A 24,598-nucleotide genomic window follows, 5' to 3' on the forward strand; every position below is an offset into this window, starting at 1 on the left:
TGTCTAGGACTGTTTGAGAGGTCATTGACCATTCTACCTTACATATCATCACAGGACACATGTCTAGGACTGTTTGAGAGGTCATTGACCATTCTACATTACATATCGTCACAGGACACATGTCTAGGACTGTTTGAGAGGTCATTGACCATTCTACCTTACATATCACCACATGACTCATATCTAGGACATCAGTCTTTTTTGAGAGGTCATTGACCTTTCTACCTTACATATCATCACAGGACACATGTCTAGGTCTTCAATCTGTTTGAGAGGTCATTGACCATTCTACCTTACATATCATCACAGGACACATATCTAGGACTGTTTGAGAGGTCATTGACCATTCTACCTTACATATCATCACAGGACACATGTCTAGGACTGTTTGAGAGGTCATTGACCATTCTACATTACATATCGTCACAGGACACATGTCTAGGACTGTTTGAGAGGTCATTGACCATTCTACCTTACATATCATCACAGGACACATGTCTAGGACTGTTTGAGAGGTCATTGACCATTCTACCTTACATATCGCCACATGACTCATATCTAGGACATCAGTCTTTTTTGAGAGGTCATTGACCTTTCTACCTTACATATCATCACAGGACACATGTCTCGGTCTTCAATCTGTTTGAGAGGTCATTGACCATTCTACCTTACATATCATCACAGGACACATATCTAGGTCTAGGATGAGGATATGATATTGCCAACTACCAGCTTATAACTAATGGACAGTAACAGTAACATACATATGTGAATACTTCCTTGTGTGATCTCTCCTCTCCTGTTCACTGCAGGAGCAGACTTGTGCTGTAAGTTTCTGTAGTATAACATCTTTATTTCTAAACATTCAGGGATTATGTTTTCAATTAAGCTGTTAAATGGGTTGTTGCTTGAACCCTATTATTTTCCCTTCCACCCAGCCCCTTTCAAAAAGAGAAATCCCTGAATAAAACAAGTCTAGATTTCCCTCAGGATCTGAATTTCCTATCTCACCATGGCTCCTTGTCAATTAAATTTGAATAATTTGTTTCCATCAAAATTATATATTTATTCAGAGACTAAGCGTTAGTCTGAAAGTTGATGCTATTTACAGTTTTTAACAACTGAACAAAACTGAAAAAGAACTGTAAGAGTTTTTTTTGAAAGCCTGGCCTATTTATACTGTAATCATCACTGATGACATGCAGTGAATTGACATTGTGAATGTGTAAGATGTGACGTAGTGAGGGACAACGCAGACCGCTGGAGTTCCTTCCTGGTCTGCCATCATGACACTGCAGGCTCACTACTCAACTGGCCTCAAAATTGCAAACATGGATCGTGAGCAAATTACGTCAGTCTCAGAGCTAATACGACAAATTTTTCGTCTGGATTGAGAGTGTCGTTGTGTGGACATTGAGAGGAGAGATAGTAGAGATCTCACATAACAGACTAGAGCTTGCTTGGCTGGCTGCATGAGGAAGGTTTCAGGGGAAAGTTGTGGTGTGTCAGATGTGTGAGGCCACTACAGCCTCTATCAGTGTCCACATGGAGATCATGTTTTTGTCTGGACTAAATATATTGATGTCTTAATTTCTAAGTGGTGAAATGACAATGGGGCTCTGTTGCTGACCCAAATTTAGACAGTGAAGGACATGATAGTGTTCAGTGCTGGGATTCACTGTGAAGGACAGCTTTGACTGCTGTACTATTTTACTACTATCCCGCTGTGGATGTCATATCTGGATACTGTGACGACAGACTGTGGCAGCAGAAGGTGTCAGGACTAGCAGCATGGACATGGTCAGAAACATTCACTGTGACTATCTCACAATTGACACTTGTAAGTCACACACATTTCAACATACTTGTCACAAATCTGGGGTGGTATCATTTTGAAAGGCCTAAGGCCTTGTTTGCAGTTTCACAGGAAACAATATTTTACCATTTAGACCGTTATGGAATGCAGTTATGAACACCATATTAGTTCAAGTGGGTATTTGTCTAACTGAAGAACAAAGCCAGGTGTATCGCATTTGTCACTTAAGAAACAATATGAGTGTGCTTAGTCCTTGTTCATCGGAGTTAGTAGTGTATTTGCTGTGTTAATCACTCTGTGATCAATTTCTAGACCAATCTTTAAGAATACCGACTGAGCTGAAACAGGGAAATATAATTGCCCGGTAATTATTGGATAGAAAGTTGTTGTTTCATTGATGTTTGACCTTTTGTATTGCTTGATTTCTGACGGTATCTTTCAGTTGCTTATTGTTCTAATAAGGGCCCCTCTTTGGCTACCTTCTAAGAGCCAAGGGCACTTATTACAGCAATTACAGGAACTTCTTTTTGACTAGTATCCGACATGGCTGACAAAGTATTCTAGGTATATCTAGCCTCATTTAGACACTAGTTATTGTAGTGATGCCCAAGCTAAAACAGGTTCATATTCATGTACAATTTATGCAAACATGACTGTAGTATTGTCCCCTTTCAACTTCCTTTTCAAGTTATCAGTGAAATATATTGATAGTGAGAGGTATTTTGGAATGCATTACTGTGTAGCTTGGTGTGGCATGATATCATATAGATTTGGGATCTTTTGTATGTACTGATGTGAAACATTGAATTGCATTTAGAACTTGGAAGAAATAATGATTGACAAATGATGTTATTGAAATGATGATAGTTATTTATATCTTGGAGTATGTATGAGGAGTTTTTTGTTGTGTGTTCCAATCTTAGAAATGTCACTTTGAGAGTGTGCAAGTACTTATCATCGGTGCAACCAGATCTCTTTATCAGGTGGCACACAGCCCTGGTATTAATCACAGTATCTTTAAATATCTAAAACCTATGTCATGGTGGAGTGTCATTTGTGATTAGTTATGTAGTCCCAGTCTGCCATTGTGTTGGCAAGTTGCTTAAAGTGGTTTAAAACCAACTCCACTCTGTATTGTTCAGGCACAATTTTGTATTTCATTATCTTGTTGATCGAGAGCATGTTTAGAAGAACTGAAAGATTTCTATATTCTAACAGGCAGTCGTGACAAGAGTCGATCAGCAGTAAACCTCCGAGACACAGGTAAAGCAGGTGATCGAGCTACACAGTTGTCTCCCCTTATCACCCTTCAAGTATCTCTCTCTCTTGGTCATATACAGGAATGTGTAGAATCTGTAACAGTACAAGCTGATTGGTCCACCTACTTGCTATCACCTTCCTGCATGCCTTGTATGTAGTGAAGCTTATAGGGTAGTATCTACTTTGCTTTTTGCAGAATATCAAGTTCCTCAATGTGGTGGATATTTGTTTTCATTGGTGTTCTTGGTTAAGTGAACATCTCAGTTTTATATGGAAATTTTGTAATTAATCAGGCATCCAGTTTTGAGTTTTAATAAGTTGAGGACATTGAGGTGATTCAATAATCTTCTTCATTAACATAATGCAGGGTCATTAAACCAAGACAAACTCAACAGTGTTATTCCTGAACTGACAATTCATTTTGGAATGTAAGTTTGTATCAAGGCTGATCTTTTCTCCTCCAGAATGTCTCGAGTCTTCTGTTTCTCTCTTCCTGTCTCTCTGCTACCCTCTCTCCTTGGCATTCCAGTTGATGTTCTCTCCCACTTCCCTTTGTCCCCCTGTGTGTGAGTCACCGCTGGGTGATTCCTGAGCAGAGAGACATCACTTGCGCTTCACAACCATTTCTCTCACAGAATAATGGCAGTTTGCAGTTGAACATTTACATCAGCTTCTGTAATCAGGAAGAATTTGTGCGGCTCCTTACTGATTCAAATGGGCAGGAAGAAATTAGTAATTTTCATTGTTTCTGCTCCAGCTCACTTTCAATCTATAGAGCAACATTTAGGAAGTTGTTAAAATTCCTAACAGCAATTAAGAAATATTTTATTCACTGTTGGAATGTGTGACATCATCAGCTAAGCGGTAATCAATATGTTCCTGAGTGTTCATTACTTGTGGGTTGTAATCATGAGTTTGGCAGCAGGACCTAGCAGGCATGACAGAACATGGGATTGCACCATCTCAGTCTGCCAAGCATGTTTGGCGCTGGTTGTTGTTTTTATCACATATTGTGCAGTGTCAGTGTGAGGTGCAACTGTTGATACAAGTGCAATCTTTGACGTGGCCTCCCTATATTGTCAATATATTGTCAATGTAGGTTATCAAATGGGGGTGTCACAGTATGAATAAATTGATTGGAAAGATCAGCTCCAAGTTTTATGAGTTAAGGCAATTTTCTTATAATCTTACTAAGGTACAGACCACTTACAAACCATGTGTGATGGGACACCACAATATTCATTTCATTCTGTCAGTCAGTGATGACTTGGTTTATACCATGAGTGTTTTATCATCAGTCATGAACTTCTTCACTGATGTCAAATATCCATTGTTTAAGATGAAATCTTAGTTGAAGAAGAGGGAGTTTATTGTCATAGAAAAGTATCTCTGCAGGATATATGACCAGTGTTCTAGATGGAGATTGCGTAGTCACTGGCAACTCTGCAACTGTATTTACAAGAGGACAGTATAACATCTGTTCCCTCTGCCATCGCTTTCAAATGTATAGAGGGAATAGATGTTATGTTGTCCTCTTGTATGTCTATATCTTGTGTAAATGCTTTGATGACACTAAATGAGAAAGTTATCAATTGCGTTCCTTTATCACAGCAAGGAGGAACAGGAAGTAAGTCCTACTTGGAACAACCTGTAGCGCACAACAGTTATCACATTGGCCGGAATAACATCACATGGATTCTGAGAATAGAGGCCAACAGTTCACACAGTTGTACATGCAGAGATTCACACTATAATACACAACTTTGTACATGTCACACTATACACAACTTTGTACATGTCACACTATACACAACTTTGTACATGTCACACTATACACAACTTTGTACATGTCACACTATACACAACTTTGTACATGTCACACTATACACAACTTTGTACATGTCACACTATACACAACTTTGTACATGTCACACTGTTGTACATGTCACACTATACACAACTTTGTACATGTCACACTATACACAACTTTGTACATGTCACACTATACACAACTTTGTACATGTCACACTATACACAACTTTGTACATGTCAAACTACACACTTTGTACATGTCACACATGTCACACTTTGTACATGTACATGTGTCACACTGTTGTACACACAACTTGTACATGTACATGTCACACTATACACAACTTTGTACATGTCACACTATACACAACTTTGTACATGTCACACTATACACAACTTTTGTACATGTCACATGTACACTATACACAACTTTGTACATGTCACTATACACAACTGTTGTACTATACACAACTTTGTACATGTCACACTATACACAACTTTGTACATGTCAAACTATACACAACTTTGTACATGTCACACTGTTGTACATGTCACACTATACACAACTTTGTACATGTCACACTATACACAACTTTGTACATGTCACACTATACACAACTTTGTACATGTCACACTATACACAACTTTGTACATGTCACACTATACACAACTTTGTACATGTCACACTATACATATACTATACACAACTTTGTTGTCACACTATACAACTTTGTACCACACTATACACAACTCTTTGTACATGTCACACACTGTTGTAGATGCCAAACTATACATATTGTTGTACATGTCTTTGTACATGTCACAGACTGTTGTACATGCCAAACTATACATATTGTTGTATACATCTTTGTACATGTCACACTGTTGTACATGCCAAACTATACATATTGTTGTACATGTCACACTGTTGTACATGCCAAACTATACATGCTCTTGTACATGTCTTTGTACATGTCACACACTGTTGTAGATGCCAAACTATACATAAGGTTGTACATGTCACTCACTGTTGTACATGCCAAACTATACACACTGTTGTACACATCACCCTATCTACAACTTTGTACATGATGTCAAAGGTTGTTGTCCCTACTGAAGGACATATTTCACTTGCCTCAAACAGAATACAATGCTATCTGTTTGACAACTTGTGTATGTTGGTTACATAGTGCAGTGCATGGTGTTTGAAATATACTCCTAACTTTTCCCTGAATAATAGCATGATCTATTTTAGGCATGTTTGATCACTCTTTTGCACTTAAAGAACCTTTTCTAAATATCATAGATGTAAACACATAAAGTGCATATGTGTATTTACATTGAAATATGATACTTGTGGCTTACAAAAAGCTGTTCCACATGATTTTCTGTGTAGACATCTACCAGTATATGACTCCTTCTCATGTACCAGGCCTTAGCAGTACTGTCTGCTTCACTGTCGTAGAGGTGTTCACAGTATGTGGACTTTCTGGAAACAAGTGCAGAGCAGCCTGATGGTGTACTCACTTCTAGTTACTATGTGTGCTTAATAAGTCTTATAAATATATATACATGTATGTATATATTTGAACTCTTTTGCAGGCCGATGTAATGTCTTTAATGATATTGACAAAATCAGAATTATGAAAAACATTAATAATTTTTTTCAACATTATTTAATGTTCCCTTTTGTCAGGAGGAAGTACGTTATTGACAGACACAATGCGAGCGTTCGGTAGCATCAGCAACCTGCGCCCCAGTGACTCGCTTAGGAGTCTACGATTGGTGGATGGAATACAAGTGGAACTCAGAAGAAGTGGGCAGGATGATCGTGTGTTGTCAGCAAAGCTTGTCAAGTCAAGGAGAGTAAGTGCAGTGAGATCACGCTAATATCCATGTATTCAGTCACGGCCCATAAGGTGGTCTTGTTAATATCCATGTATTCAGTCAAGGCCCACTAGGTGGTCTTGCTAATATCCATGTATTCAGTCAAGGCCCACTAGGAGGTCTTGCTAATATCCATGTATTCAGTCACGGCCCATAAGGTGGTCTTGCTAATATCCATGTATTCAGTCAAGGCCCATAAGGTGGTCTTGCTAATATCCATGTATTCAGTCAAGGCCCACTAGGAGGTCTTGCTAATATCCATGTATTCAGTCACGGCCCATAAGGTGGTCTTGCTAGTATCCATGTATTCAGTCAAGGCCCACTAGGTGGTCTTGCTAGTATCCATGTATTCAGTCAAGGCCCACTAGGTGGTCTTGCTAATATCCATGTATTCAGTCACGGCCCATGAGGTGGTCTTGCTAGTATCCATGTATTCAGTCAAGGCCCACTAGGTGGTCTTGTTAGTATCCATGTATTCAGTCAAGGCCCACTAGGTGGTCTTGCTAGTATCCATGTATTCAGTCAAGGCCCACTAGGTGGTCTTGCTAATATCCATGTATTCAGTCAAGGCCCACTAGGTGGTCTTGCTAATATCCATGTATTCAGTCAAGGCCCACTAGGTGGTCTTGCTAATATCCATGTATTCAGTCAAGGCCCACTAGGTGGTCTTGCTAATATCCATGTATTCAGTCAAGGCCCATTAGGTGGTCTTGCTAATATCCATGTATTCAGTCAAGGCCCACTAGGTGGTCTTGCTAATATCCATGTATTCAGTCAAGGCCCATGAGGTGGTCTTGCTAGTATCCATGTATTCAGTCAAGGCCCATAAGGTGGTCTTGTTAGTATCCATGTATTCAGTCAAGGCCCATGAGGTGGTCTTGCTAATATCCATGTATTCAGTCAAGGCCCATGAGGTGGTCTTGCTAGTATCCATGTATTCAGTCAAGGCCCATAAGGTGGTCTTGCTAATATCCATGTATTCAGTCAAGGCCCACTAGGAGGTCTTGCTAATATCCATGTATTCAGTCTAGGCCCATAAGGTGGTCTTGCTAATATCCATGTATTCAGTCAGGACCAACTAATACATCTTGGTAGATACAATGCCATCTGGTAATAATGTCTGTGTACTTCCAGAGAAACTGTTAACAGCTCGTGGTGTTTTTACCTGCTATATGTGGGCAGTGCAGTTCACACCACCTGGCTTCTCTCTCCACAACATAGTGTGACTTTCAACTCAATAATCAATACACACTGATACTGCAAATCTGCACACAGCCAAGTGTTTGTATATTTCAATGATTTCCACGTAACACATGCGTGGGATTTCCTTTAAATGTCATGCTCAAAATGGAGGATTGCTGTCGGGTTTTCTGCTCATTCATACTGAAATGTTGGACAACAAAAATACTACCACCAAAACCAAACGGAGGAAAATATGGATCTTTGGATGAGGTTTGTGTCTTTATGCAGTTTAATAAATAATGACTGAACACGTCTTGCAGGCTTTAGTTGAGTATGATGGTGGCTAGAAGCGGTATGTTCCCCGGTGGTGTGGATGTGATACCCTGACTGCAGTTCACGCTGTCACACGTCTGGAGGATGCCTCAAACTGATGTCCAGCTCTCCAGATAAACTGTCTTCTGTTTGAAACGACTCTCAATGCTCAACTGTTAATAACTGTACAAGCATTGAATACAGGCATTAAAACAGTAGCATGGTACATTCATAGCAAATCAAAACATTTTTACATCTATCGTAAACATGTCTATTCATAAGGCTCTGTCACTAGCTCTGCTTTATGCTTTTAATGCGGAAACTCTTGGTGAATTTTTGAGATTATCAAAACAGAATAAAAGTTCTAATTTGTATATTTTGTCAGATTTACATTTTGGTCTCAGACTTGCATGTATTGATCTAACTACCGTACCTATCAAAATGCCAACATTTCAGATAATGCAGCTTGTTCTAATGGGTATATACAGGAAAAGTATTGTACTTTTTCATTTTCAATCAGTTTTACAATGTTGTTTTTTTATATAACTGGTTTTACATTAACTAGTAAGCTAGACATCTTGAAGTGAGTACATATATGTATATTTCATTTAACTAACTAAATCATGCATCAATATAAATCATGCAGTATTTTTATAATGCCTTCAAGAATGCAATTGGTACTGGCTGGGTATTAGAATAAGCCTTCTTAGCTTGTTTACATAAACAGATTCTTTGAGTAAAAATATGTTTTTATTATTCTGTAGAGTTGGAATAATGTAGGAGTCTGGTGTGTTGTCTTGAAGATACTGACTTTAACAGTTTGTTTCCTTTTTAACAATACTGCAGTTTGATATTGCAGTTGTGGGTTGTAAATTTAATTGTATGGTTAATGATTATCACATCCTAAATCAATTATCAGCAATAACTATTGAAAGTGAACTTGATTGTATCTTCTGTAATTACCGGATGCTAAATCAATTATGTGGATACAATGTAAGATGCCACCCTGCTCGCCCTGTCAAAGCTGGCTACTCTCCACATCAGAGCACAAGCTGCCAGTGTTTGAACAAGAGATTGGGGCCTAATTACACCTATATCCTTCTTTCTACTTCTGTAACCCATAGACACAAAGATATTGACTTATAGCGACACACTGTTTTTTCTGCCTTTTACTGTTTCTCCCATAACCTTAATCCTTGAGCTTAAAGCCGGATCCATTTGCGGGTTTTAGTCAATAGGGCTGGAAGTGCGGGGATATATAATGCGAGTCTGCTGCGGCAATCGCCCAGATTCCTTCACAGTTTGCTTGGGATGTTCTTTGGATGGCTGTGCAGTTCTGAAAACTGTATTTCAGTGTGTTTGTGAACAGTGTGTTATGAAGATACAGAGAAATCTTTGGTAAATATCCATAAGAAATTACTATAACTTTAAGCAGCTGAATGATATGGTCATTTTCTGATGTGAAGGTTAAGTGAAGGAACCCCAGGAATAACTACTTCCACAAATCTCCACGAATTATTAGCCTAAAACAGAAGAATATGTGAACAGGTAGTAAAAGGTTGTGTAGCCTGAAGTGACATTGTAATGGACATCACTACCTTCAGCTCTCCATGGAAATATTATACCTGCTTCCTAAAATTGGTGAATATACAAGGTTGCCTTGGGTTCCATAGTTTTGGGGATTACAGAAGTCTGGTAGTTTAAAGATCTGTGAAATCAACTAATGGGCCGCACCTATTTACCCAAGGGTAGTCTGATGTTTAGTGCCTCAATATATCTAGTTTTGATAGTAACAATTAATAATTGAAAAGGAGCACTAATTAATGTGATACATGCTGCTACACTTCTACCTTAGTAGAAGTACCAGAATCACTTTATTTTCAGTTCTGTGGGGCCCATTCTGCAATTCAAAAGCCCTAAATGAAGCAGCCATTTCCTCCAGCTAACTGGGGCTCCTTTTCAATATAAATTGAGATAGTAGTTTATCAAAACGATATATATATTCAGAGACTAAGCATTAATCTCATTGCTGTGACAATACAGTGTGAAGAAGCCAGCACTGATTGTATAGGGGCTTCTCACTGAGTGTTATGGCTGCTGCACAGGTTGTGGTGAGTAGATCTGTGTCACAGATGGGCAGGTCAACTCAGTTGGGTATCATTGAGGAAGGTGCCTTGCATGTTGAATGAGATCATGTTTTCCTTGTTCCCAGTTTGGGAGAGTAAACCTCATAAAAGAATTGTAAACAAGATAGCAAAGTGTGTATCAGAAATCATGTAAGTCTGAACCAGTGGATATTGCAGTGTGTTGTGGCTGGAGTAGGCCGGCCCCAGGTCACTTCATGCTTTATGAAGGCTGCCTCTCTCAGCAGCCAGGCTTTGTCCAAGGTGTCAGTGGATGTCTTGATATCCTCTAGCCCCTGGCTCACACACCCTTTGTGTCTGTAGCCAGACCCTGTTGACACAAGGAGAGAGGCCAGTAACCCTAGGCAAATAATACACAATACCCAGGTAGAAAACTTTTCACCTTGGCTATTGCCATGGGACAGTTTATTTCCTTGACCAGGGGGTGGATGGTATTGGACAGCCAAGTGGTTTTATTTTCACACTAATTCATGTCTGAATTATGTTACATTTTATAATAGTCAAATCTTAACACACATTTGTGATGAGTTGCAAGAAATTATTTGTCAAAACAGATCTGTTGCATATCTCCAAATTACGACTTCCCACCCCTCAACCCATTTGTTCACATGGACTGCCCCACACTTCCCATCATTCAAGAGGGAGCTGGAGATTCAAACAGTGCAGTGCACATGTGCAACAGGGAAATGTCACTGAATGTAATATGAGTGTGTGGAGAAGCAACACCAGTCTGTGTGCTTGCAATGGCTGAATACTGTCTGGATTATTACTGGGGCTATACCTCTCAACACTGGATATTTCCTGTGGAGTGACATTCTGTGCGGAGTAGGAACCTACTATGAAGAGGGGCACATGGCAGTGAGGATATTTTGGCTGTATCTGCCAGGATGACGCCCCTGTTTAGCAATGGATTATTCTCCAAGACTTTTTTCTCGGTGGACATTGCCGAGGGTCCATGGGGACCACATATTCAGGGGGTGCCGGGAATCCCAGCTACCATGGCCTTCAATAGCCGGTCAAAACGGGTGGTCAGTTGATATGCTTCACTTGTACACAGGGCATTGTGACAGGGTGTGGTTGGTGGGAGATGGGTGTTCCCACCTGTACGTGAAGGTCAACATGCAGGATTTATGTCTAGTGCAAAGGAAATATCAGAATTTGAACTACACAATACCCTGTATGGAATAATCGTAGCAAACGGAATATATGTATTTTTTAGTAAAGAGAAAATGTGTCATTCACAGTGTTCAATGAAGAACATGTTCATGTGTCTACAGTGTTGAGATATTGCCCTGACTATGGATGTTATACATGTTATGCCAGTAGATGTATATGCTGTTTATATTACAGATGTCCACACCTCACCCAATCAAAACTCGAGCAGACAAGACCGCAGCGCTGACTAAGCCGCAGAGCAAGGGTCCAGTCATGGTGCGCTCACACAGCATGCCGGAGAATCTGGATAAACTACATCGGAAGAAGAACTTCCTTAGTCTGATTGGTTAGTATAACTGTTTACACCAGGAGGTTCAGTATTCCTATGTATTTAGGATAAAAGTTCCGCCTGTAACCCCCGCTTGAAATGTATTCTATTTATTTTTCGAGCGGTTAGGGTTTAGGTTAAGGCTTTTTTATAAAAAACATAAGCCTATATTCTTAGGCATAGAATGATTTAAAAAAATATGGGGTTACAGGCAGAAATCTTTCCATATTTAGTTGGTATAAAGCACACATAAGATCTCTGAATCATCATCATCACTGTCTACATGCAGGCAGGGAGTCGATGGTCAAACACCCGTGTAGCATTCTGTGTGTGCAAGTAGTGAATGAGTTTTACGCCGCGCTCAACAATATTCCAGCTATATGGTGACGGTCTGTAAATAATCGAGTCTGGACCAGATAATCCAGTAACCAACAACATGATCATCGATCTATGCAATTGGGATATGATGACATGTGTCAACCAAGTCAGCGAGCCTGACCACCCGATCCTGTTGAAATAACAAAAGAATCACTAAGTTTTGAGTTTGTAGCTTTGAATATTGAAGTTTTATTCAAAAAGTAATATCAGTGCACACATTTGAGAGAAGGAGACGTATTATGGAAAGAGTTCCTAACGTACACCCCGCCTATTTTATAAGGTACTTTTCATTACTTGTACATCTTTGTATTTTTTGAAAAAGTTAGATGGGGGGTACGTAAGGAACTCTTACCTGTATGATTCCTGGATTGCACTGTAACTTAAGTACACAGTCACTTTTACTTATTTGTGTACCAGCTTGGTGTTCATCTACCAAAACAAAATCTGTGCTGTCTCTGCATGATAGTTTTACAATGATTATGCAATAATATTTACCGGGTAGAAGTGTTCCCCAAAACAAGGTACGGTAATACAGAGAGACCACCAATGTATCTGGTCTCTAGGTAACACTAGACTCAGTGGTTGTCATGTCATGTTATTATTTAACTTTGGCAAGGTGGTGGAGTAGCCTAGTGGTTAAGGCATTCGCTCGTCACGTCAAAGACCCAGGTTCGATCGTTGGCGGGGTGGTTCCCCACATGGGCACAATGTATGAAGCCCATTTCCGCCGTGATACTGCTTGTATATTGCTTAAAGTGGCGTAAAACTAAACTCACTAACTTAACTTTGGCAAACTTTCTCTGTTGAAAATACAAAGCTTGGCCTGGCATCACATGTATGTGTGATCAGGTACATTTGGGCATCATTAAACAAGTAAATGATGACATTCATAATACCAGGTGTTGGCGCCCAATGATGGTTGGTGACAACCCTCACAAAGTCACCTTACTAGGACATTTAGTTGAAACATTCACTACCCTAAATCGTGATAACATATTGACACCCACTGAACAGCCTGAAATTCTACTACCCACCATTTTTAGACAAAACTGAGGCTATATATAGCTAGCTGGTTTATTGAATCCTCAAACCTTTATGTAGAATACACTTAGAGGATAGTGTCCTACTTCCAACAAGTCATATGAGGTTAAGAACCATTGAATATGTGTGGGTATTTTTAAACATCTATGTAAATATTTACGGACACACACAAGAGTTGATGACTGCAGGAAGCGGGATTCCTCAGTCCAAGGTTATCTAATCTGTGATGTGATAGCAAGCTATCAGCTGCAACACACCACAGTGTTTACGATAGTGGTGTTCATATGAAAGGAACTTAGTGGATGGTTTGTGTCACTGGGGCAGTTACGTAGCTCTCGTTTATTCATTAAATGTTCTGATTGGAAATTGACTTGGATAGATTTAGAGGGACCTGTTGCTGATAAGAATTCCGTTTAACTACAGTTGACAGTCTAGGCCATTTCTCCACTAGACCCGTCCAGTGACTGCATGGTCCATTAGCCCTGTACAGGGTTGTATGTGGTCATGGTTAGAGAGTCACACATTTGACTAGTGATTGTTACATTGACATCACCTGTTTATGTCCAATCTTCATATAGGCTTGAAAACACCTTGAACTTTAGGGTCCCTTTTAAAATGATGTTTAATGTCAATCTTTGTAAAACAACCAAATAGCTTGGAGGGCCTTGAAGTTGTGCAAAATTACATATACTTGTTTATAAAAATATTCAAAATTCATGACAGACTTAATTTGTTTTTTGTTGTTTTTTCTGAAATGAATATTACCAGAAACAGTTGTGATTTTCATGCTGCTTCTGAAGTAATATGACTTGTATATTATATGGTATGTTGATAGACAAGGGCTGATAGCCCAACACAAACCATGCTTTTCGATGTTAGTTGACGTTGGTGGGGAAGTAGGCAGTCACTCCACTATGTAGTACTGAAATACAGGACACTTCTTTCCAAGTATCCTGGTGTTATAGTGTGCCACCATATCACCAGTGTCGACAGTATCACGCCATAAATTTGGGTATATCCACTTCCCTCAGGTGAAGAGATATGGTATCGCCAGTAAAGAAATATGTCTCACAAACACTGCTGGTCTCTTCAGCTTCTGTCTGTAGACTAGCCTCTCTATGACGAGGTTTTAATGTAACCGGAATACTTAATAGTCTCATCTCTCCTCAGGATCTGACAACCAGAGTCTCTACAGCCAGAGAAGTGGAGACGATTCCTCTGACGAGTCAGAATATTCTGTGGAATTTACAATACATGACAAATGTCCAAGTACACGGTCTTCTCAGATGGCACTGGCAACTCTGGATGAGGTAATGGCTTTGTAGTTTTCTCAAGATGTAACGTAACATATGGTATATTTGGGATTACACTTTCTTACACTTTCAAGATCATTTCATAATTACAAGGGAGTTATTACCAACAAACACCAGTTCTCAACAAGATGGCAGTGTTACATTTTCATTACACATGGGAAAGGTGGACCTTGCCCAGACCTGGCTCTCCCGGTCAGGACATTAGGATCTTGTGTCCAGCACTGTCAACAGACTGCTATAGTTAACACACTCCAGTTATTCTGTAATTTGACCTATGTTTTAGCCTCAGTTAAGCGACAATTAATATCATTTGTTGTGCAGACTTATTCCAAATGTCTTTACACTATGCATTGAAACCAACACAATCTTCTCATTTGATACATGTTGCATGGTGTGTCCACCCTTCTCAGCCGGGACATACTTTCCCAGCACTCCTGAGGCAAACTATTCAGCGACAAATTGGCTTAATAAGGTTCATCATGTGAAGCATTCTCACAGATAACTGCTAGACTCTACTGATATAGAGATAATGTTAGCCCAGTGTCAGCACAAGTAAAACCTATTGAATGTATAGGAACCCATGTATTGAATGTATAGGAGTGTGTGAACCAGTGTATGCTTGTGTGTTCAGATGCAGGAGGAGACGAGAACCTGTGCAGAGGCCCTGTGGGATCATGTGACCATGGACCCGGATGAGCTGGGCTTCCGAGCAGGCGAGCAGATCCGGGTGACGGACATGTCAGACAAGGACTGGTGGTTTGGGTGTACGGAGCAACGTCGGGGCTGGTTCCCTGCAGCCTTCGTGCGGGTAGGTCCTGCTACATCACAAACCTGATTCAGGAAGCATGTCTTACAGGAAATGTAACAATGTTACTAGCAATTGAATGTGTCTAGAATATATATCCAGAAGGGTGAGCAAATGTTGCAATATGCTGGCATGTCAGCCAAACATATTCCTGCCAGTCACTGGGAGGAACCCACTGAAAGATCAGATTTCATCCAAATCCATTTCTGATAATTCTGAATATATTTGGGTTAAGCGAAATGGTCATGTGATCATGTTGGACATGTACAAAAACAAACAAATAATGACCTTCATGTGGAACGTGTACTTTTGTAAGAAATAAATGAATTTTAATACTGGCAAATAAGATTCAGCTTTTATAAAGAGCTGTGTACAATTTATGAATTACCATTTAAAATACAGGTTCATCTGCCCACTGACCAACTGGTAACCTGTTACATGATGTCTAAAATTGTGGATACCACTGGCTTGTAGGAAGCTTACTAAAATATGGTTCAACAGGTGCTCAGATTTAAGGTACCCGTGAAGGTCTGGGTTAGAATTGATCTTCAGTAACCCATGCTTGTCGTAAGAGGCGACTAACAGGATCGGGTGGTCAGGCTCGCTGACTTGGTTGACACATGTCATCGGTTCCCAATTGTGCAGATCGATGCTCATGCTGTTGATCACTGGATTGTCTGGTCCAGACTCGATTATTTACAGACCGCCACCATATAGCTGGAATATTGTTGAGTGCGGCATAAAACTCACTCACTCAGATTTAAGGATTCTGTATGTAGTACCTTTGCCAGGGTTATAAACATCAGATGATCAGGTTTGGACAAATTGTCTTTAGTCACCCAGGGATAGAAATACTTTTTTTTCTAAGTGTGCCTTAGGTGTATTTTAGGTGTGCCTTTCAGAAATCGAGTATGCCCACATGTTTTTAGAATAAATGACAATGATGATGACCATTTGAAATTTATTGTTAAATAAAGAAATGGGTTTATGAGCATTCAAATACGTATGGTATTATTCAGTTAGGAAAAAAATAATTGTTTTGGGGATTAAATGACTAAATGTGAGTTATGACTCTAAAACATTAGGTGTGTCAAAAGGGCACCAAGAAATTTTTTTAGCCGTGCCATTTCAATATTTACCGTGCCATGGCACACTAATATATGGGGTATTTCGAACCCTGTCACCATTTTACTCCAAATTAAAACTTTATCAAGATTTCACATGTGCCAAATATACATTCGACTGGTTTTTGTAAAGATAGATTCTAATGAAGAAATCAACATTAAAACAATGCCAGAAAAAGACAGCGGTTGATCAAGGGAACACTCCAGTGCCCTGCGCATGTACTAGCTGTATGAATATATGTGCTATATAAATATCCTATATTAATAATTTAATAATAATAACTTGTTCAAGTTTCCTGACAGATAATGATCCAGAAAATTTATGCAGCAAGTTAGAAATTTTATATTTGTTTCCTGAAAAACAGTCCAGCCCAGTATGTTGCAACACTTATGTACACCTGTATAAACAGAGGTATTCTTCCAAGCTTCACATATATCATATAGGCAGACAAACACCTTTGACCCAAATATCATTTTGTAAGATATAACACACAGCTTTTGTTGCTTGTTCCATAACACACTTAACAATACTTTTCAGAATTATCTTTAATTCTTTAGCAAGATTTATTGCAAATACTATGTGTCATCTGCATAGAGTAAAACAAGTTATACAACTGAGACTTGAGTTAAAATATCCAACGAATCTCAGGTGATCTCCCTCCACTGCCATGCTATCTGAGAAAAGTCTCCATGTCATTTAAATATATTGGTTTCACAAAGCCTTACTCCTGTATTAAGCAAAGAAACATTCTGTGACAGAGCAGTTTCACTCATGATTTCATGCTATGACACATATTGTGTATAACACAAAAGCGCTGTCCTTGTATACCACAATTTATCAATTTACACCATAAATCTAACGTCCAAACACTTCGAAAATTTCTCAAAATTGATAAATGTACAGTAACATTTTTATGCCCCCGCCATATATGGCTGGGGGCATATAGGGTTACCCTCCGTGTCTGTCCGTCCGTATGAAACAGGGAATGTACTCTATCCACTTCTCCACCAGAAACGCTCTGTGGAATTTGATGAACTTATACATGGGCTTTCTTGGGACTCTAATGGTGTGCATATTTTGTTTTTGTATTTTATTGGGGTTTTTTTTGTAAGTTTAGAGACATTTGAACTTAGGTACAGTTTACTAAATTTCTCTATTCGTTGGTTTCACATTACTTTTCAACTCGCTGTGCGCATGCGCAGAGCGTGTGAAAACTATCCACTTGCATGCTTCCGGTTTGGTCGTATTTTTATTGATAGCATAAACACTCCAAAGAAAACAAAAATCAAAACAAGTACATAGTTTTATGTCAAATACTACTGATCCCAGTTGATTTATGAAACAGAGGCCTGGATTAGTTAAATAAATAGCTTAAGTTATGTTAACAAGCTCTTGTATAAAGACATCTCACCACCACCGTCCTTCCCGCACATCCCCTGCTCGCAACTAAACAAACACATCTCTGATGGAGTTGCAACCAAAATAGGACATCAATTATTGAAAAGCAGAGGCAAATGGAAGTATGTACTCAGCTATGAACAGTTGTCACAACGTAAATAATTTTCACAACAACCTTTATTTAGCGTGCATTTGCACTAATCGATTAACATTTGACCAACTGGAAGCATGCAGTGGATATTTTTCATACGCTCTGCGCGTGCGCACAGCGAGTTGAAAAGTAATGTGAAACCAACGAATGATGATAGTGTAGTAGGGGATGAAGTCTATCCACTTCTCCACAAAAACTGCTCAACAGAATTGAATGAACTTCTACATGTCTTTCGTAGGGACTCTAAAGGTGTGCATTTCATAATTTTTACGCAATTTCTTAATTTTGTCACTTTACAGATGTTTGAACTTAGTTGAATTTGGTTCTATTCATCCTGTTTGTCCCATACAACAGGGGGTGTACTTTATCCACTACTCTTCAAAAACCACTGCACAAAACTCATTTAGCTTACATATGTCTTTTATAGAGACTCTAAAGGTGTGCATCTCATATTTTGTTGTTTTGTTTTTTGTTTTTGTATGTTTAGAGACATTTGAACTGATGATAATGAAATAGGGGATTAGGTCTATCCACTTCTTCACAAAAACTGCTCAACAGAATTGATTAAGCTTATATGTGTGTTTCATTGGGACTCGAAAGGTGTGCATCTCATAGTTGCATAGATGTTTATTGAACTTGTTCGTGAATTTTGTTCAATTATTGATGATAATAGGTTGTGTTATCTACCCCCTCAACACATTGTTTATTAGTGTTTTCAAGTACTTCAGTGGGACCCTGAATGTGTGAACTTTTCCTACAGCCGTGGGGGCATCCCATTCTCTTCCCACAGAGGTTACTCCTGTCATATCTTCCTACGTAACCTCTGTTCTAATACGGCCCTTTCATGGTGTGAGCGTTCAAGACTCGTGATTGGAGGCAATCAGATTTAGTTGTGCAATCAGCGACGCTGTTTCAAAAGTGATCATTCGCAAGGCCTCAGTAATTTCCGTATGCTTCGAGAAAACTAAACCTCTTCCCCTGCGCGATGCGCAAACGTTTCTTCTAGACAGAACTCAGTCATGTTTTGGCGGATCAGTGGCGTCTCCATCGCCCTCGTTGACAACAGACAAGCTAGCCATTAAACGTCTTGTGTGTAACATCAACACAAGTCCCCGGCAGATTGGGGATATTTGTGGCCCCACATTTGCTTGTGTTAGTCAAGTTGAATCTAAGTCGATGTAACACGTGTTCTGATTGGATAGAAAGAAGGGAGATAATTCGTGTTGCGATCTTTTGCCGCTAGGGGATTTTACGAGATCCGGGAAATATGGCCGTATTAGAACAGAGGTTACGTAGGAAGATATGACAAGTAACCTCTGTGGGAAGAGAATGGGGGCATCCGTGTCCCTGGACACAATTTTTTTCTTGTTCTTTCTACATTTTAACAGGTGAAATATTCTGGCAAGAGAGCAAAAGTACAATCAGTAGTTCCATAGACCCTTTCCAAAATCTGCCTGGGTTTCTGATAAATTATACTTTTCACAAAATGCAGACAACTTAGTACCTAGTTGTGTTGGAAAATTATTCCCATCAGTTCTAAGTAAACTTATCCCCCCTGGCTTTAGTCAGTCACCTTTGTTGTTGTACACTGGAAATACCATTCCTTTCATTGAACTTGCTGAATAGTATCTGTTTCCAAAATATAATTATATATATATATAGATATTGCTGAATCTATGGAATGCTTTATACATTCATTTATAACTCCATTCTCCCTACTGAATTATTTGAAGTATTTCCACTTTTCTAATCTCCTGTTTTAATATTTAAACTGATTTCCGAATATCATTGAATTTGGAGTGGGATACTACTGTCATTAAGATGTTCATATAAATCTGCTATACCTGTCAGCTATGATTTTTGGACTTATTGTATGTTCTCTTCAAAGTTAATTTCAAGTAAACATGGTGTTTTTTTTAGCATACTTTATAATTAAATTCTTATACTTGTGACTACAAGATGTTTTCTATTTTGAATTGACAATATTATTGAAGCATTCAACATAGATAGCTTGCTTTTCAATAGACAATAGATTGAGGAACAGATTCTCTCTAATGATGTTTACTTACATAAACACACAAAATCATTGATTTCCTATGCCTGAATTCATCTTCAATTAATAACAATAAGTAGCCAAATGTCTAAATACACAGAGACAGATCATCTGTACACAATGTAATTATCTGGCTGTGTAATTAACTCTGTCCAACTGCCTTCATCACCTATCACTGACTGGCTATTGTTAACACCTGTAATTAGCTCACATCAAAGCTCCTGCTCATTGTTACCTGTGTACTGATAGCCTACAGCTAGTGATTTCTCAGTGTCTTGATCTCATTAGGGGGTCCATTATGTGTACCTGTTTGCTTTGTTACCTTTGTTGACTAATGTTTTCTGATTGGTTAAAAAACAGTTGTAATGAATACATGTAATTAGGGAGAATATTTCATCTGCATCTTGAGTTGCGGACCTAGTTCAGCTCTGAACAGCGACCCACCTACAGTGTGACTGTACAAGTCCTACATAGTGCTACAGGGGTATTGTGCTAAATGGAAACCCTTCCTTAGTTCGAGTAAACTCAGTGCTGACAATGAGATACATAATCAATCATACATTCAAGGGTATTGTTAGTGGTGCTGACTTTGACTTGTCTGTGTTTGACCAGCTGTGGGTGAATCAGGAGAGGTTTGACGAGGACATGATCATACACGACGAAACCGAGGAGTCTCCTAAACTGAGGAACCATGGGATGAACACCGACCAGGGTCGGGCCAATGTTGTCAACGAAATCATCCATGCAGAACGAGAATATGTCAAGCATTTACGTGATGTTGTTGAGGTGAGACTTCAGTTTACTCACCCTCTGCTGTTCCGCCTAATTAATCACAGAACGCTTTTATTTATGTGTTTCACTCAGTTTCTGTAAGTTTCTCTTCCAGTCATGAAGAAGATAACTTGGGGCTTTGCATGTAACAAAGATATTCAGTTATCTCTGTAATTCTGGGCTTTTTTAGAATTCATTGTAGAGATCATTATAGTGTTTCTGATCGCACTATCTGCACATATATACCTCTGGTGCCTGTATTTCCAGGGGTACCTCAAACAAGCCAAGAAGAGACCAGAAATGTTCCCTGAGGAGAAGATCTCAATCATTTTCGGAAACATAGAGGAAATCTACAACTTTGCCACCAAGTTTCTTGCTAGCTTGGATAAAGTTTTCAACAAGGAAGCCCCTCATATGAGTGGCGTTGGCGAGGTGTTCCTCTCACATGTGAGTTTATATGTCTGATTGTCTTATCTCCATGTCCTGTAAATTATTATAAATGGTGCAGGAAGGAAGTTTTAATCTGTAGGATACAGTGGTTAAGTATTTAGAAAATCAATGAGAAGTTGTGACGTGACATACATGGAAGATGCCATCTTTGTTTCAGAGCAATAGTTTTGAGATCTACTCCGACTACTGCAACAACCATCCAGGGTCAGGGGAGGAGGTCAAGGAACTGTACAGGAACAAAAAATACAGACATTTTTTCGAGGTAAGAGTTTAGACGGCATCAATAAATTTATCATAAATTAACATTTGACATAGACTTTCTTAGTGTTTACATATGGTTCTTGGTGCATAAATACTGTATACTGATGTTATGTTGTGTGCCCCGCCAGGCATGTCGTCTGCTCCAGGATATGATAGAGATCCCTCTGGAGGGCTTCCTGCTGACTCCTGTCCAGAAGATCTGCAAGTATCACCTCCAGCTGAATGAGCTACTGAAGTACACACCACCAGACCACCAGGACTACCACTGTGTTAAGGCAGCACTAGACTCCATGAAGAAAATAGCCACTCTCATCAATGAGCGCAAGCGCAAGATGGAGAGTATCGAGAAGATTGCCATGTGGCAGGCATCAGTGGATGACTGGGAGGTGAGACCAACTGGCAGCTACCAACTGGTGAATACTGGAAGAATGGTGATAGACTACTAAAATAAACCCAAATAATTATCAATGTGTAAACAATACAGTAATGTAATAAGTCTAGTATATTCATTTATCTGGTTTTGTTTGTTCCCAGGGCGATGACTTGTTGCAGCTGAGTTCGGAGCTGATCTACTCTGGAGAACTTAACAAGATCAACTCAAGTGGCTGGTCACAGGAAAGATACTTCTTTCTTTTCGACCATCAACTCGTTTACTGTAAAAAGGTATGATTTGCTATTTCAACACCAGTTAACCTTTTAATTGACATTTTATTAATGTTTCATGAGTAAGGCCTTTCTGGTATTATACTTCAGAAAAGTACATCAGTTTTGTGAATTTCAGGATCTGCTGAAAAAGAATGGTTTCTGCTACAAAGGTCGGGTTGACCTCGACCACAGTGACATCATACCCCTGGCTGATGGGAAAGGTAAGGTGATCACACCAATATCATAGCGTCCATACTTGTGATATGTAGAGCTGACAGGATGGAGGGATGCATGTACCAGTTAGACTGTCACTATGTGCAGTGGATCATGCAGTTAGCCAGTCAGTTAGCTGAGGTTTCACACTCAGATTCTCCTGTGTTCAGGAGGTGATGGGGTAGCCAGCTAAGCGTTTGGTAGGCTCACCTAACACCTGTGTTTGATTCCCTACATGGGTACAGTGTGTGAAGCCCGTTTCAAGTGTCCCTCACTGTCATATTGCTGCAACATTACTAAAAGCAACATAAAACCTCGCTGCAATGTTATATTGTGTTCAGAAACCAGTACAAGGTTCTGTTGTATTCAGATGCCTGTACAATGTTCTGTTGTGTTCAGAAACCAGTACAAGGTTCTGTTGTATTCAGATGCCTGTACAATGTTCTGTTGTGTTCAGAAACCAGTACAAGACTCTGTTGTATTCAGATGCCTGTACAATGTTCTGTTGTGTTCAGATGCCTGTTCAATGTTCTGTTGTGTTTAGATGCCTGTACAATGTTCTATTGTGTTTAGATGCCTGTACAATGTTCTATTGTGTTTAGATGCATGTACAATGTTCTGTTGTATTCAGATGCCTGTACAATGTTCTGTTGTGTTCAGATGCCTGTTCAATGTTCTGTTGTGTTTAGATGCCTGTTCAATGTTCTATTGTGTTTAGATGCATGTACAATGTTCTGTTGTATTCAGATGCCTGTACAATGTTCTGTTGTGTTCAGATGCCTGTTCAATGTTCTGTTGTGTTCAGATGCCTGTACAATGTTCTGTTGTGTTTAGATGCCTGTACAATGTTCTGTTGTGTTTAGATGCATGTACAATGTTCTGTTGTGTTCAGATGCCTGTACAATGTTCTGTTGTGTTCAGATGCCTGTACAATGTTCTGTTGTGTTCAGATGCCTGTTCAATGTTCTGTTGTGTTCAGATGCCTGTACAATGTTCTGTTGTATTCAGATGCCTGTACAATGTTCTGTTGTGTTCAGATGCCTGTGGGGCGGTGGGTTAGCCCAGTAGTTAAAGCGTTCGCTCGTCACGCCGAAGGCCCAGGTTCGATTCCCCACATGGGTACAACTTGTTAAGCCCATTTCTGGTGTCCCCCGCCGTGATATTGCTGGAATATTGCTAAAAACGGCGTAAAACCATACTCAGCCAGTCAGATGCCTGTACAATGTTCTGTTGTGTTCAGATGCCTGTACAATGTTCTGTTGTGTTCAGAAGCCTGTACAATGTTCTGTTGTGTTCAGATGCCTGTACAATGTTCTGTTGTGTTCAGATGCCTGTTCAATGTTCTGTTGTGTTCAGATGCCTGTACAATGTTCTGTTGTATTCAGATGCCTGTACAATGTTCTGTTATTTCAGATGCCTGTACAATGCTCTGTTATTTCAGATGCCTGTACAATGTTCTGTTGTATTCAGATGCCTGTACAATGTTCTGTTATTTCAGATGCCTGTACAATGTTCTGTTATTTCAGATGCCTGTACAATGTTCTGTTATTTCAGATGCCTGTACAGTGTTCTGTTATTTCAGATGCCTGTACAATGTTCTGTTATTTCAGATGCCTGTACAATGTTCTGTTATTTCAGATGCCCAGTACAATGTGACAGTGAAGCATGCATGGAAGATCCACGACACCCTGCGAGATAAGTGGTACTTGCTGGTAGCCAAGTCAGACCAGGTGAAGCAGCGTTGGCTCAAGGCCTTCGAGGATGAGAGGAAGAGAGTAAAGGACGACCAGGAAAACAGTGAGTGGACATTCAGCCAGTAGTAAAGTGAAGCTTCACTGTGGAAGTAGGTTTATACTGTGTGTATCTGGTGAGAGAGCTAATGATATCTTTATTCTGTTTCAGATTTTAACATCCCTGTGCACTTAAAACAGACAGCTATAAATAACCTCAAACAGAAGTCACATCTTGCGAAACCTAAAGGTAAGCATGGTCTTTACTTATAATTGACTATTAAAGCACTTGAGTCTCCTGCTTTGGTCTGTAAAAGATATCCAATCGTCTAGTTCATAAATGTTGAAGGAAATATTGTTCCGCTGTG

General features: G+C 39.5%; 1 protein-coding gene across 12 annotated transcripts in view; it reads left to right on the top strand.

Annotated features, from left to right (window-relative positions):
* LOC124278889 (rho guanine nucleotide exchange factor 9-like) overlaps nt 1–24,598 on the top strand; it is a 115,712-nt gene that overhangs the window by 86,928 nt on the left and 4,186 nt on the right. For 3 of the 12 annotated variants that reach the window (XM_046714678.1, XM_046714682.1, XM_046714681.1), the window contains 13 exons: nt 3,035–3,088; nt 6,585–6,754; nt 11,764–11,914; nt 14,486–14,625; nt 15,260–15,436; nt 20,773–20,946; nt 21,199–21,378; nt 21,539–21,643; nt 21,771–22,028; nt 22,177–22,305; nt 22,424–22,508; nt 24,139–24,297; nt 24,403–24,480. In XM_046714678.1, coding sequence (XP_046570634.1) covers nt 3,035–3,088; nt 6,585–6,754; nt 11,764–11,914; nt 14,486–14,625; nt 15,260–15,436; nt 20,773–20,946; nt 21,199–21,378; nt 21,539–21,643; nt 21,771–22,028; nt 22,177–22,305; nt 22,424–22,508; nt 24,139–24,297; nt 24,403–24,480 — 1,860 coding nt within the window. Of the gene's footprint in view, nt 1–1,239; nt 1,841–3,034; nt 3,089–6,584; nt 6,755–8,098; nt 8,228–11,763; nt 11,915–14,485; nt 14,626–15,259; nt 15,437–20,772; nt 20,947–21,198; nt 21,379–21,538; nt 21,644–21,770; nt 22,029–22,176; nt 22,306–22,423; nt 22,509–24,138; nt 24,298–24,402; nt 24,481–24,598 lie in introns of those variants that run through there. The other 9 variants (XM_046714675.1, XM_046714679.1, XM_046714677.1 and 6 more) reach the window with 7 other exon arrangements.

This window comes from Haliotis rubra, unplaced genomic scaffold (genome assembly GCF_003918875.1).
Source record: "Haliotis rubra isolate DU_JTF1 unplaced genomic scaffold, ASM391887v1 Scf243, whole genome shotgun sequence".
In the NCBI taxonomy this organism is placed as follows: Eukaryota; Metazoa; Mollusca; class Gastropoda; order Lepetellida; family Haliotidae; genus Haliotis; species Haliotis rubra.